General features: G+C 51.5%; 2 protein-coding genes across 2 annotated transcripts; both read left to right on the top strand.

Moving 5' to 3' along the window:
• The first annotated feature begins 292 nt into the window (after nt 1-292).
• Nucleotides 293-1,222, top strand: LOC147599842 (olfactory receptor 14C36-like). The gene has a single exon (XM_086753668.1). The coding sequence runs from the start codon at nt 293-295 to the stop codon at nt 1,220-1,222; it is 930 nt and encodes a 309-aa protein (XP_086609794.1).
• A 9,604-nt stretch (nt 1,223-10,826) lies between these two features.
• On the top strand, nt 10,827-11,762 carry LOC147599841 (olfactory receptor 14A16-like). Its single transcript, XM_086753666.1, has one exon. It carries the CDS (start codon nt 10,827-10,829, stop codon nt 11,760-11,762), a length of 936 nt encoding a protein of 311 aa, XP_086609792.1.
• Nucleotides 11,763-12,370: the final 608 nt, after the last annotated feature.

The raw sequence follows: 12,370 nt of genomic DNA, 5'->3' as shown, positions 1-12,370 counted from the left end.
AGCAGAACCCTCTGCTCCCCATTTCACCCTCAGCCAGCAGAACCCAGAGCTCAGCCAGGGACCTGCATGACGGTCTTTCTGGAAGAACAGAGTTTTTGGGAGGGGGGTGATGGTTCTACAAGAAATTGAATAAGATTTTCTCAGAGGTTCTATTACCTCTTTTGAGGCTTGATCCTCTTGTGACTGAGTCTTGTACCAAAGTGTGTCAGATGTGACCTGTCCAACAGCAGCTCCTCAAAACCCTTTACTGTTTTGTCTTGCTTCAACAGGCCCCCATGTTCAGAGAAAGGAAATGTTCAACAGCAGCTCCATCACTGAGTTCCTCCTCCTGGCATTCGCAGACACACGGGAGCTGCAGCTCTTGCACTTCTGGCTCTTCCTGGGCATCTACCTGGCTGCCCTCCTGGGAAACGGCCTCATCATCACTGCCATAGCCTGTGACCACCGCCTCCACACCCCCATGTACTTCTTCCTCCTCAACCTCTCTGTCCTTGACCTGGGCTGCATCTCCACCACTGTTCCCAAATCCATGGCCAATTCCCTCTGGGACACCAGGGACATCCCATATGCAGGATGTGCTGCACAGGTCTTTTTTTTCCTCTTTTTTATAGCTGCTGAGTACTATCTTCTCACTGTCATGGCCTATGACCGCTATGCTGCCATCTGCAGACCCCTGCACTACGCGACCCTCCTGGGCAGCAGAGCTTGTGTCCACATGGCAGCAGCTGCCTGGGGCAGTGGGTTTCTCTGTGCTCTGCTGCACACAGCCAATACATTTTCACTGCCACTCTGCGAGGGCAATGCTGTGGACCAGTTCTTCTGTGAAATCCCCCAGATCCTCAAGCTCTCCTGCTCAGACACCTACCTCAGAAAAGCTGGGCTTATTGTGTTTAGTCTCTGTTTTTCATTTGGCTGTTTTGTGTTCATTGTTGTGTCCTATGTGCAGATCTTCAGGGCTGTGCTGAGGATCCCCTCTGAGCAGGGACGGCACAAAGCCTTTTCCACGTGCCTCCCTCACCTGGCTGTGGTCTCTCTGTTTATCAGCACTGCCATGGTTGCCTACCTGAAGCCCCCCTCAATGTCTTCCGCATCTCTGAACCTGACAGTGACTGTTCTGTACTCACTGGTGCCTCCAGCAGGGAATCCCCTCATCTACAGCATGAGGAACCAGGAGCTCAAGGATGCCCTATGGAAACTCATGCAGTTGATGTATTTTCACTAACAACAACCTACCTCCCCTTCTCTGCACGTTTCTTAGAGGTTATCTTATCTGTGATAATTCTACTTCTGTATGATTTTCTATGTTCTATTACCTCTTTTGAGGCTTGATCCTCTTGTGTCTGAGTCTTGTACCAAAGTGTGTCAGATGTGACCTGTCCAATAGCAGCTCCTCAATAAATTATATGTACCGCCTGCAGTGACTGAAGGCTGGGTACTTCTGCCAAAGTTGCTGCCAAAAAAATTTCCAAGGAATTGATCTTTTAAAGAACCTTTGGGCTTTGTGTTCTCCTGGTGTTTTGAGTTATGCTCACAGTAAATTGGGTTCAACTGGACCAAAAATTGTGGTTTTAAAAGCTCTTTTCTTGGAGTCCAATGACAGTGGAGACGGTGTATGGGCTCCCTATTATCTCCTCAGGCTGCATCATGTATGACTGCACTGATGGCATGTTCAGTTTCTCTGCAAATTAGTTTAGAGAGGTCAAGACAGGATGGGGACTCACCAAGTGCCTTGGGCTGGGAGTGAATGGTGACTCAGAAGGTGAAACTCCCTCAAAGGTGAAATTTCTCACAAGTGAAGCAGTGAATCAAGGTTCCCACAAACAAGATTCTCCAGTGACATCGGGTCAGTGCCAAACAGGCACAGGGAGGTGAGACTGGAGAGATGTGGGAGCTGCCTAAGGAGCCCCAGGGCCAGGGCAGCTCATCAGCAGAGGACCAGCCCAAGGCATTTTAATAACCTCTCTGGTGGTTTTCGGGAGGAGTCCATGAACCTCAGACACTGTGAGGAAGTTGATGAAACCTCTCCAGAATTCAAGGTCAGATGCAAACTCCAAAGTTTCTTGGAGCCTTAATTAGTCCCACTGAGGGACATTACTGACAAAGCCTCCCTGGGGCTGGTGAGAGCAGAAACCTGGAGGCAGAGGTGACAGGCAAAGGCAATGTCGAGGTGGCTCTGATGCTGAGTGAACCTGGGTGTGTCACATTAAGCCAAAGTGTCTCCAGCCCTAAATCCCAGCCCCTAGGAAGGGAGATACTGTCCCTCACAAGTGGCTCAGGGCTCTTCCTGGGGCACTGTGATCTGGGAAGCTGTGGTGCCAAGGGCAGGACTATGGTACGACACCTCCCAGGCTGCTGGACATGGACAAGGAGGCAAGGACGCCCTAATGCTCTGCGGATAGGGTGTCTCATAGCCATCAGTGGCAGACACAACAGCCATTGACAACAGGAAAAAGACCTCATCATTTTGGGGGACTTTAAGCCTTTCCACGTCCCCCTGCCATCTCCACCACGGGCTGCCCTACAGCATTGCCTCACTTCTGCCCCCTTCCCCACAGGCTGTGCACATCCACCCTGCTACTGCACCTCGCTCTCACCTGAGCATCTTCCTTCCTTTACTGATATCTCTCTGTCCTCCCTGCCCTCCCGTGAAACACAGAGTCTTGGGCTGATCCAGGGTGACCTGCTGCACAACAGCACTGCTCTTGAGTGACATTTCTTTCTCCTTATGACCACCCTGGACCTACCAAGATGAACATTAGGGCATTATTTCTTTCTTATACTGTATTGCACTACAAAGAACAGCACCACCATCTCTGAAACCACCCTTCAAGAACTCTCAGGCTACTCCTGTATTCTCTGGAGCATCCAGAACTTTGGGCCAAAGAAGCCCTTGTCTTTCAGCTGTCTCACAAAGGTCACATGCACCAGGTCCCAAACACCTTGGCAGCAGACCTTCTCTGGACACTCTCCAATTCCTTCCCACTTTAAAATGGAGATCCCCACTCTGGGACACACCTGTGTGTGGGGCTACACAACTTCTGAGAAGAGAAGGATGTTAACTCAGGTTGTCTGGGTGGCCCATGCTCCTCCTTAATACAGTGTCATATGCAGCTGGCCTTGTTCATGGTGAGCATGTACCACTGGCTCCTGTGGTGTCCCTCATAGTGTCCAAACCCTTCTCCTCAGGGTCCGTGTCAGGTCTCAGCCTCTCCTTATGAATTTGGTTGATCTCTCCCCTTTGCAGAACTGGACACTACTCCTTGTAAAACTTCCAGAGGTTTCTGTTGGCCCAATCCCAGGTTTTCTCAAGATTCCTCTGCACTGAGCCAGCTGTTCATGTTTGTGTGCAGATGGCTCACCATGATGGTGGTGTCTCTCACAAGGTAACAGCAGCAGGAGTTGCGGGGCACTACAAATAACACCTCCGGGAGAAACTGGGGGGCCGGGGGGATCTACAAGTCACAAGGCCACAGATGTGTGCTCGGAGGGGAGTTGCCCTTTATGGGAGAGAGCAGCAGGAGGACCTGGAGTTCTGCCTGGGGACAATGAGTCAGCTGAGAGCTGAGTGGTCAACATGAGAGGGCAGAACAACATGGGCAACACTGTGGTTGGTGGATGTCTGGTGTGACACCGTGATCAGGAAGAGGAAGTAGATGAGGCCTTCTGCAGAAAACTACAAGTATCATAGAATCATAAAATCATAGCCTATTTTGGGTTGTAAGGGACCTTTAAGGGTCGTGTAGTTCATCCGTCCTGTAAGGAACGGGGACATCTTCAACCAGATCAGGTTGCTCAGTGCCCTGTCCAAGTTGGTCTTGAATGTTTCCACAGATGAGGCATCTACCACCTCTCTGGGCAACCTGGTCCAGTGTTTCACCACTCTCATTGTAAAAAGAAGCCTCATGTTTGCAGGCCCTGGTCCTCATGGCAGACCTGAACTATCCCAGTATTTGCTGAAGGGGCAACATAGCAAGGAGGTTTTTGGAGCACATTGACAGCGTCTTCCTGACAAAGGTGACAGAGCAGCCAGTGAGGTGAATTGCCCTGTGGGACATCATACTTACAAACAAGGAAGAGATGGTCAGAAATGTAGAAGCCAGGGGTGAGAAGGTAGAGTTGAGGTTCCTGAAAGAAAGGGACAAGGCCAAGAGCAGGGCTTCAGGACAGCAGGCTCTGGCCTACTGAGGGACCTGCCTTGATGAATCCCATGGGATATGGCACTGCAGAGAAAAAGGGTGCAGAGAGCTGTTGGATAGTCAAGGGTCTCTCCCAGCTGCAGAACAGCCCACCCCAAGAGACAGGAAGTCATGCATAGTTGTCAGGGGGCTGGCATGGATGAGAAAGGACCTCCTGATTAAAACAAAGCATGAAGAGGCAGCACAGAGAGGGTGGAAGCTGACTGCCTTCCAGCCTCAATGGTTCTGAAATTCTGGGCTGGAGAGAGCCATTTGTGTGTGTGTGTGTGTGTGTGCTTGTGTGGGCATGGGGGAACAGGGGGGATGAGGGGATCCCAGGGCTAGCTGCTGGATAGACAGAGGGTCTAAAACCAGCTCCTGGAGGGAACCACACTGTGTGTGCTTCTGCAGAGTGCTATGAACATTTCCCTCCCTTTCATGTCATTGAGTCTTCATAGCATGAAGCTGTATTGATGTTCTTAAGAGAGAGATATTTCACGTTGTACACTGGTCAGTGTGCAATGTATGCTAAACAAAAGACAAAACCACAAAATGAAAAATACACCTCCCAAAAGGAGCTCTCACTCCTGTGGTGTGAGGAGGATGGAGGGCTTTGAGGGGAGGATGTCACAGACTTGTACTACCTATGGTGAGGGTTATCAGAAGACACTTTGGTGAAAGGCAGGAGCACAGGAGGCAAGGAGTGAAAAGAAGAGATGGTCAGGCTCAATATAGGGAGACACTGTTGCAACACGTGGACAGTGAGACATGGGAAGCCATTTCCTGGAGAGTGTGCGCTTCATCCATCCCTGGAATTTTCTCATACCCGTCTGGATAAAGCCAAGAGCAACCTGGTGTGATCCTGCTTCGAGTAAGCTGTTACTCCACAGATCTCTTGACATCCTTGGCCTCACCTTTAATTTACTGTCTCATTTTCCCCCTCACAAGTTCTTCACTGTTACCATCCTCATGGCTTCCAAGACCTTCAGCCTACCCTGCCTGGCTGAGATGGAGTTAATTGTCTTCATAGCAGTCCGTGTAGTTACAATTTGGGGATCTGTGACCAAAACAGTGTTGGTAATGCATCATTGATTTAGCTGTTGCTGAGCAGTGCTTGCACAGTGCCAAGAATTTTTCTGTTCCTCACACTTCCCTACCTGGAGGTGGGCAAGTAGTTGAGAGGGGACACAGCCAGCACAGCTGACCCCAACTGACCACGGGGATATTCTGTACCACATGATGTCATGCTCAGCAATACAAGCTGGAGGAAGAAGGAAGAGGCGGATATTTAGAGTTTTGTGATAGAATCCTGCTTTCCTGAGCACCTGTCTGCCAATGGGAAGTCATGAATGAATCCCTCGGTTTATTTTGTTTCTGGGCACAGCTTTTACTTTACTTGTTCAACTTTCATCATCTTGACCCAGGAGTTTCTCTCACTTTGCCCTTTCTGATTCTCTCCTCATCCCTCAGGAGAGACAAGTGAGCGAGCAGCTGGATGGGGGCTTAACAGCCACGTTATGGACGTATTTCTGTTTTCACTTCAAAGAGTAACAGTACCATGCTCTACAATTTCTTCCCCTTCTTGATGATGATAAATGTAATTTCTTTACTTTTATTCCTGTCATTCCTTCTTACTTGACTGGGCAGCTGTAACATAACAGAGTTTAGCCTCCGGTATGGAGTTTTTAGAACAGTGCTTTTCCTCTCACTGCAGTGTGTGTTATCATTTCATGGTAACACCTCTCAGACAATATTGCCCCTCATTCCTTTCTGCTCTCTTTCATCCTTATTTCAACTGTGTGTGAGAGGAGTTTATTTTGCTACCCAGAAATGTCAAGGGACATGTCTCAAACTGGTGAAAAGCACAAAGAAGGGCAAATATTCATGGGATGGACACTGGTACACCACCATTAGCTTTGGAGCTCTGAAGACCTAACTTTTCAGCAGAGTGTCTTGAAGGTCTGAGATCCCTCTGTCTGCTCTGTATGTCAGTACTGAAGAAGATATTACTGCAGTCAGAGGTGTTGTTTTGATTCTCTTCACAGACTAAAGCACCACATGGGTCAGGAGATATTTCAGGACACCTCAAGGGCCATCATAGTCCTCTGGACCAAAAAATGGAGTCTCAAATGTAATGGCATCCCAACACTTGTGTTCAGGGATCTGATCAGAACACCCATCTCCATTTCTGTCATGGTGGTTCAGTTTGCTCAAGTAACCCTTGAGTTGATCCTCATCCACAACTGGTTGTTCACCTCCATAGCAAGAGAACCAACAAACCATAGCCTTCAACACAGAGGGCATCCTCCATGCTCATCCTCCCTGACTGTCTCTCCAGCAGAGCCTCTATTCCTGCATTGCGAAACCCCATGTGAGGAAGCTGTCCCACCACATCTCATTTAATCCTAAACCACCACAGTTGTGTGACAAGCCCTGGGGCTCCAGCTCCTCCTGCCTGTGACCCATCTCCTCCTGGCTGTGCACATTTGGGCCGTAGCGGCTCAGCCGTGGCACCAGGGTGGAGTGCAGACTTCTCAGAGGGAAACCTGAGCAGTGACCCTGACCAGCAGACCGTTGTACATGGAGCTGTGCTGCGCTGCACGTGCAGCCTGGCCTTCACGCCTGTGCTGTACAGAGCAGAGCCTTTGGCTGCAGGACAACTTCAGCAGCTCATTGTCACAGCGGAGCCTGCGGGCAGCTCCCCCTCAGCGCCGGCCCTTACGCCTCCTGCATGGCCTTGCCTGTATCCAACAATGCGGGAAGTGTTCTCATGAGAACATCATTTCTGTCTGACTGTAGAGATGCTGAAAAGAGTTTGTCTTTTGAGAGGCATTCCTACAGTAGCTTGATCAGAACAGAGGAATGTCGTCTATGGGTGAGGTCTGCATGGCATGCTGTGTGTGGGTCAGAGTCCTCTTCAGTGCCTCATCCCCTGCGGTTCCCACCATCTGGAAGGGACCTAAGGAGGTGACATGCAGGCACCTATTTAATGACCACTTGAAGAGAGGCAAGAGGAATCCCACTTCCTGGGCATTTGTTGCAGGCATGGGAGGGAGCAGAGTCTCCTTCCAGCCCCAGGAACACAAACTGAGGAGAAGATGCATTCACAAACTCAGTTGAATCCCTTCCCTCAGCAAAGGCAAATGTGATCCCTGCCCATCTCTATCTGGGTGTCCTGCCTAACAATGTGCCAAGAAGAGTTTATATTTACAGAGACTCTGTCAGTAAAAACGGAATTACACTGCTGAAAATCAGTCTCTTTCCGCAGCTGAGAATGGAACCATCAGTGATGGCTTCAGGCTGTTTCCCAGCAGGTTCCCCTGCAGCCCCAGGGACAGCTGGAGGGAGCCCAGAGGGGACAGAGAAAGTGCTGCCTTGGGCTGGGCCTCTGCTGCTGAGCTGGGCCGGGCTCCTGGGATGGAGGGAGCTGCTGGTAACAGGGCAGCGCTGCAGAGAGACAGCTCTGCCCAGGAGCAGCTCCTCTGCCAAGCGCAGCAGGGCTGAGGGCTCTGCCTGCAGGAGCTGAGGGGAAAGGAGCGAGGCACAGATAGGTTAAAGGCAGCCTGGGGTGGGAGGATGCTGAGACCTTGGTGAGGGAGATATCTTCACATTCCTTGACATGGTAAGTCTATGGATGCAGGGCAATGCAGCTGGAGGGACACCCAAAAGCTATCCCAAAGCATATATGATCTTCAAGGAGGAGTCTCTCATTTTCTCCAGAGCAGAGAGGAGGACATGCTCCAGAGCAGGAATTCCCTGCCGCTCTGTCAGAGGGACAGAGCATGATGGCTGCCTTCTCCCAGGGACGGCTGCAGGGTGTGAATGTGTGTGTGCAGGCAGGGGTGCCCAGGGCTGTCCTTCAGAGCAGGGTCCCTGCGCCCCAGGGGCTGTGTGCTGGGGCAGGGACTCTGCCTCTGCCAGGCTCAGCACTCAGCCTCCCTTTGTGAGCTCCCCACGGCGCTGGGGAAAGAAGCTGTGAGTGGAAAAACAACTTCTGGCCGAGCAGGGTCCTTCTGCTGTCGAGAGGGCGCTGTGTGGGTCAGGGCTGCTCACAGCTCCACATCACCACTGGGAAAGTTCCAAGGGGATGTTTCAAGAGGAAGGTCAAGGCAGGGTTTGCTATAGAGATAAAGAGATTTCCTGAGTGTGATTTTTTTTTTCCCTGCTCTGAGGGTAGGGGACAGATAGCAGGTGAGGAGAAGGGAGGGAAAGAAATAGAAAAGGAGCTGTCAAGCTTGGACAAGTCCTTGAGACTCCTGAGCTGTAAATGTGAGTGGTCAGCTGGTCTGCTAAGAGCCTCCTCAAGTGCCTTCAGCCACTCCTCTGCCCAGGGACAGCACCAGCATCACCCTTGCTGCACCCAGCAGGGTTGTCCTGCCCTGGCCTTTGGAACCTCCAAACAGGAACAGGCACCCAACCAGTGCCCTGCAAACAGGCAGGTGTGTGTAGGGCCAGGGTGAGTGCACAGAGGTTGGGATGGGGTCTGTGAGTGCTGACAGGGAAAAGAGATCAGACAGGAAAACAGCTGCCAGGAGGAAAATCCCCAGGCATCACAGTTACGATCAAGGACTGAGGGGAAACTAAAAGAAGAAACGTTGTGGGAGGGAGAATTCAGAAATCTCTGTATCATCCCCTCCAGGGCAGACCCCTTCCTATGGGCAAGCCCCCTGGCCTCCTCTCCCACCCACCCAAGCCTCTGCCCTCAGGGCTGTGGGGTCCCAGCCATGAACCCCCTCCTCTGCAGCCAGAGCTCCAGCAGAGCCGTGCTGCAGCTCTCCAGCCACGTGCCCACGGCCCTCTGCAGAGCACAGGGGCTGAGAGCAGCTGCCCGGCAATGGTGGTGTCGGGGAGGGGGCACGCACAGCTGGGGGAGGGGGACGCTGTCCCCAGTGCCCGCCTGCCTCTGCCCTGTCCTCTCTCAGCCGCACCCTGGCTGTATTTGCCCTTGTGCCTCCACCTCTCTGTGGTGTTGCTGCTGGGACCTTGTTCTTGCTGTCAGGCTGTCTGGGGAGGGGAGTTCCAGCTGCAGAGTCCCCCCCTGATCTTGTGGGTCCTTTCCTGCAGCTGTGTCCATGGGAACAAGTGTCCCAGCTTTCACCTGTGGGGCTGTGGGCACTGCAGGCTGTGGGGCTGGGGCAGGAGCTGCTTTTCCCTCAGTGAGATAGAATCATAGAATGAATCATAGAATCATAGAATGGTTAGGGTTGGAAGGGACCTTCAAAGGTCATCTAGTCCAAGCCCCCTGCAAGGAGCAGGGACATCCCCAACTAGGTCAGGTTGCTTAGAGCCTCATCCAGCCTGGCCTTGAACGCTTCCAGAGATGGGGCCTCCACCACCTTTCTGGGCAACCTGTTCCAGTGTTCTATAACTCGCATTGTAAAAATTTTTTTCCTAATTTCTAACCTAAATCTACCCCCCTCTATTTTAAAATCATTACCTCTCGTCCTGTCGCAACAGGCCCTACTAAACAGCCTATCCCCATCTTTCTTGTAGGCCCCCTTGAGGTACTGGAAGACCGCTATCAGGTCTCCCCGGAGCCTCCTCTTCTCCAGGCTGAACAGCCCCAACTCTCTCAGCCTGTCCTCATATGAGAGGTGCTCCAGCCCTTTTATCATCTTCGTGGCCCTCCTCTGGACCTTCTCCAACTGGTCCATGTCCTTCTTGTGCTGGGGGCTCCAGAACTGGACACAGTACTCCAGATGGGGTCTCACCAGGGCAGAGTAGAGGGGGAGAATCACCTCCCTCGACCTGCTGGCCACGCTTCCATTGTGAAAACACTTACATAAATTTTTAGATGTCCTTCTATGCTGTGAGTTTCCCCCAAGCCTGCCAAACTGTCTCTTACCATCTTTGTCTTATCTGAAATTCCCATGGATAAGCACAGAGATGCTATGACCAAAGAAATGCTGTTGAGCTGGGCTAGAAGTGAGGTGCTGAGACCTTGAGTAAGGGTGAGATATTTAGTGGTCTGCATTGGATCCCTGTGCTCTCAGCAGTGTCTGCTGGCATCTCACAAAAACATAGCAGTGAACTCGCCCTTAATCTCAGAATGCTGCAAGCCCAGATCACGTGTGACTGATGGACAGAGCAGCTCCCTTCACTCTGCTCTAAGCCAGAGGCAATCCTCTTCATATGCAGGATTCACTCTGTTCTCCCTGAGTGCAGAAGAAATGCTGAGACTTACTCACATGCTAAAACACTCCTCCAAAAAAAAAAAAAAAAAAGAGGGATTTTTTTCAATTTTTGAGTTTCCATCTGCTTTTCCTACCATCTTAATTTCTGAGAAGAGGAAATGCAGATGCTGACAAGCCCTTCTGCATTAGGGGTGATTTCATCTGGCAAAGTCGAACACCAGAGCTGGCCTCTCCTTCCACCATTCCCATGAACTCACTGCTGCAGAGCAGGGCGGACAACTGGGCAGCCAGCGGGCAGAGGCCCAAATCCTCATAGCACATTCAGCCAGCACCAAACCAGACCTTCAGCAACAGTGATGAAGGAAAGTCTTTAAAACTGCAAAAAAATTAAAAAGGGACAGAGTTTTTAGGAAGGGAAGAGTCTGTACAAAATTTCTTTAGTTTGGCTCAGAAAAGTCTCTCTGAGTTTGCAATGACTTTTCCTCCTTACAGGGGTTCCCATGCCCAGAGGAAGGAAATGTCCAACAGCAGCTCCATCACTGAGTTCCTCCTCCTGGCATTCGCAGACACACGGGAGCTGCAGCTCTTGCACTTCTGGCTCTTCCTGGGCATCTACCTGGCTGCCCTCCTGGGCAACAGCCTCATCATCACTGCCATAGCCTGCGACCACCGCCTCCACACCCCCATGTACTTCTTCCTCCTCAACCTCTCCCTACTTGACCTGGGCTGCATCTCCATTATTGTTCCAAAATCCATGGCCAATTCCCTGTGGAAAACCAGGGCCATCTCCTACTCAGGATGTGCTGCACAGGTCTTGTTCTTCTTCTTTTTGATGTCAGCAGAGTACTGGCTTCTCACCATCATGGCCTATGACCGGTACATTGCCATCTGCAAACCCCTGCACTACGGGACCCTCCTGGGCAGCAGAGCTTGTGTCCACATGGCAGCAGCTGCCTGGGGCAGTGGGTTTCTCCATGCTCTGCTGCACACGGCCAATACATTTTCACTGCCACACTGCCAGGGCAATGCTGTGGACCAATTCTTCTGTGATGTCCCCCAGATCCTCAAGCTCTCCTGCTCAGACTCCTACCTCAGGGAAGTTTGGCTTCTTGTAGTTAGTCTCTCAGTAGCATTTGTCTGTTTTGTTTTCATTGTGGTGTCCTATGTGCAGATCTTCAGGGCTGTGCTGAGGATCCCCTCTGAGCAGGGACGGCACAAAGCCTTTTCCACGTGCCTCCCTCACCTGGCTGTGGTCTCCCTGTTTATCAGCACTACCACGTTTTCATACCTCAAGCCCCTCTCCATCTCCTCCCCATTGCTGGATATGGTGGTGTCATCTCTGTACTCAGTGGTGCCTCCAGCAGTGAACCCGCTCATCTACAGCATGAGGAACCAGGAGCTAAAAGACACAGTGCAGAAGCTGATTCAATCAGCTCTTTCTCAGAAGCATTGAGCTGCCCATGTCTCTACAGAAGTGGTTGCAAATTCACCTCAGTGGTATTCGCTTTGGGTATTTTATCTATGCTAAGCATGTTTGTCCATGCCTGCATGCACTCCACTTCACCAGAGGCATGGACCCAGCCTGTCTGACACAGAGGTCTGTTCACGTGTGTCTGACACAAGGAAATTTCTGCATTCTCAGTGTCTGGAGGTTGGACTCTTCTTCCAAATTTGAGTTCAGGCTGAAGGAATTGCCCCCACAGTGCCGAGCTGCTCTGCTGGGGTTCCCCATGGGATGAGGGGAGGAGGGTTGGGTCAAGGTGTTTGAGAATGGGCCAGGCTGAGCCTTAACATGTGGGTGTCTGGTTCCCTTGGAGATGGTGAACGATCGACATTCCACACAGGGATCTGCCTGGGACTGTCAGCCCACGGCTTTCTCACCACAGCCCCTCACTATGCAGAGCAGGGCCTCCAGGTAAGGGCCATGTGGAGAGCACAGGGAGGGGACAGGGGCAGCAAGTCAGGTCAGCATGGACACATTGCCCTGGAGAACGGCTCTCTGGGGGCAAGGACACCCCTGAGGAAGAGCAAAGGAGCAACTCTGTGCTTCCAGGAGGGGGT

Source organism: Chlamydotis macqueenii, chromosome 8 (genome assembly GCF_036417535.1).
Source record: "Chlamydotis macqueenii isolate bChlMac1 chromosome 8, bChlMac1.mat, whole genome shotgun sequence".
NCBI lineage: Eukaryota > Metazoa > Chordata > Aves > Otidiformes > Otididae > Chlamydotis > Chlamydotis macqueenii.
This window is presented reverse-complemented; position numbering and strand designations above follow the sequence as displayed.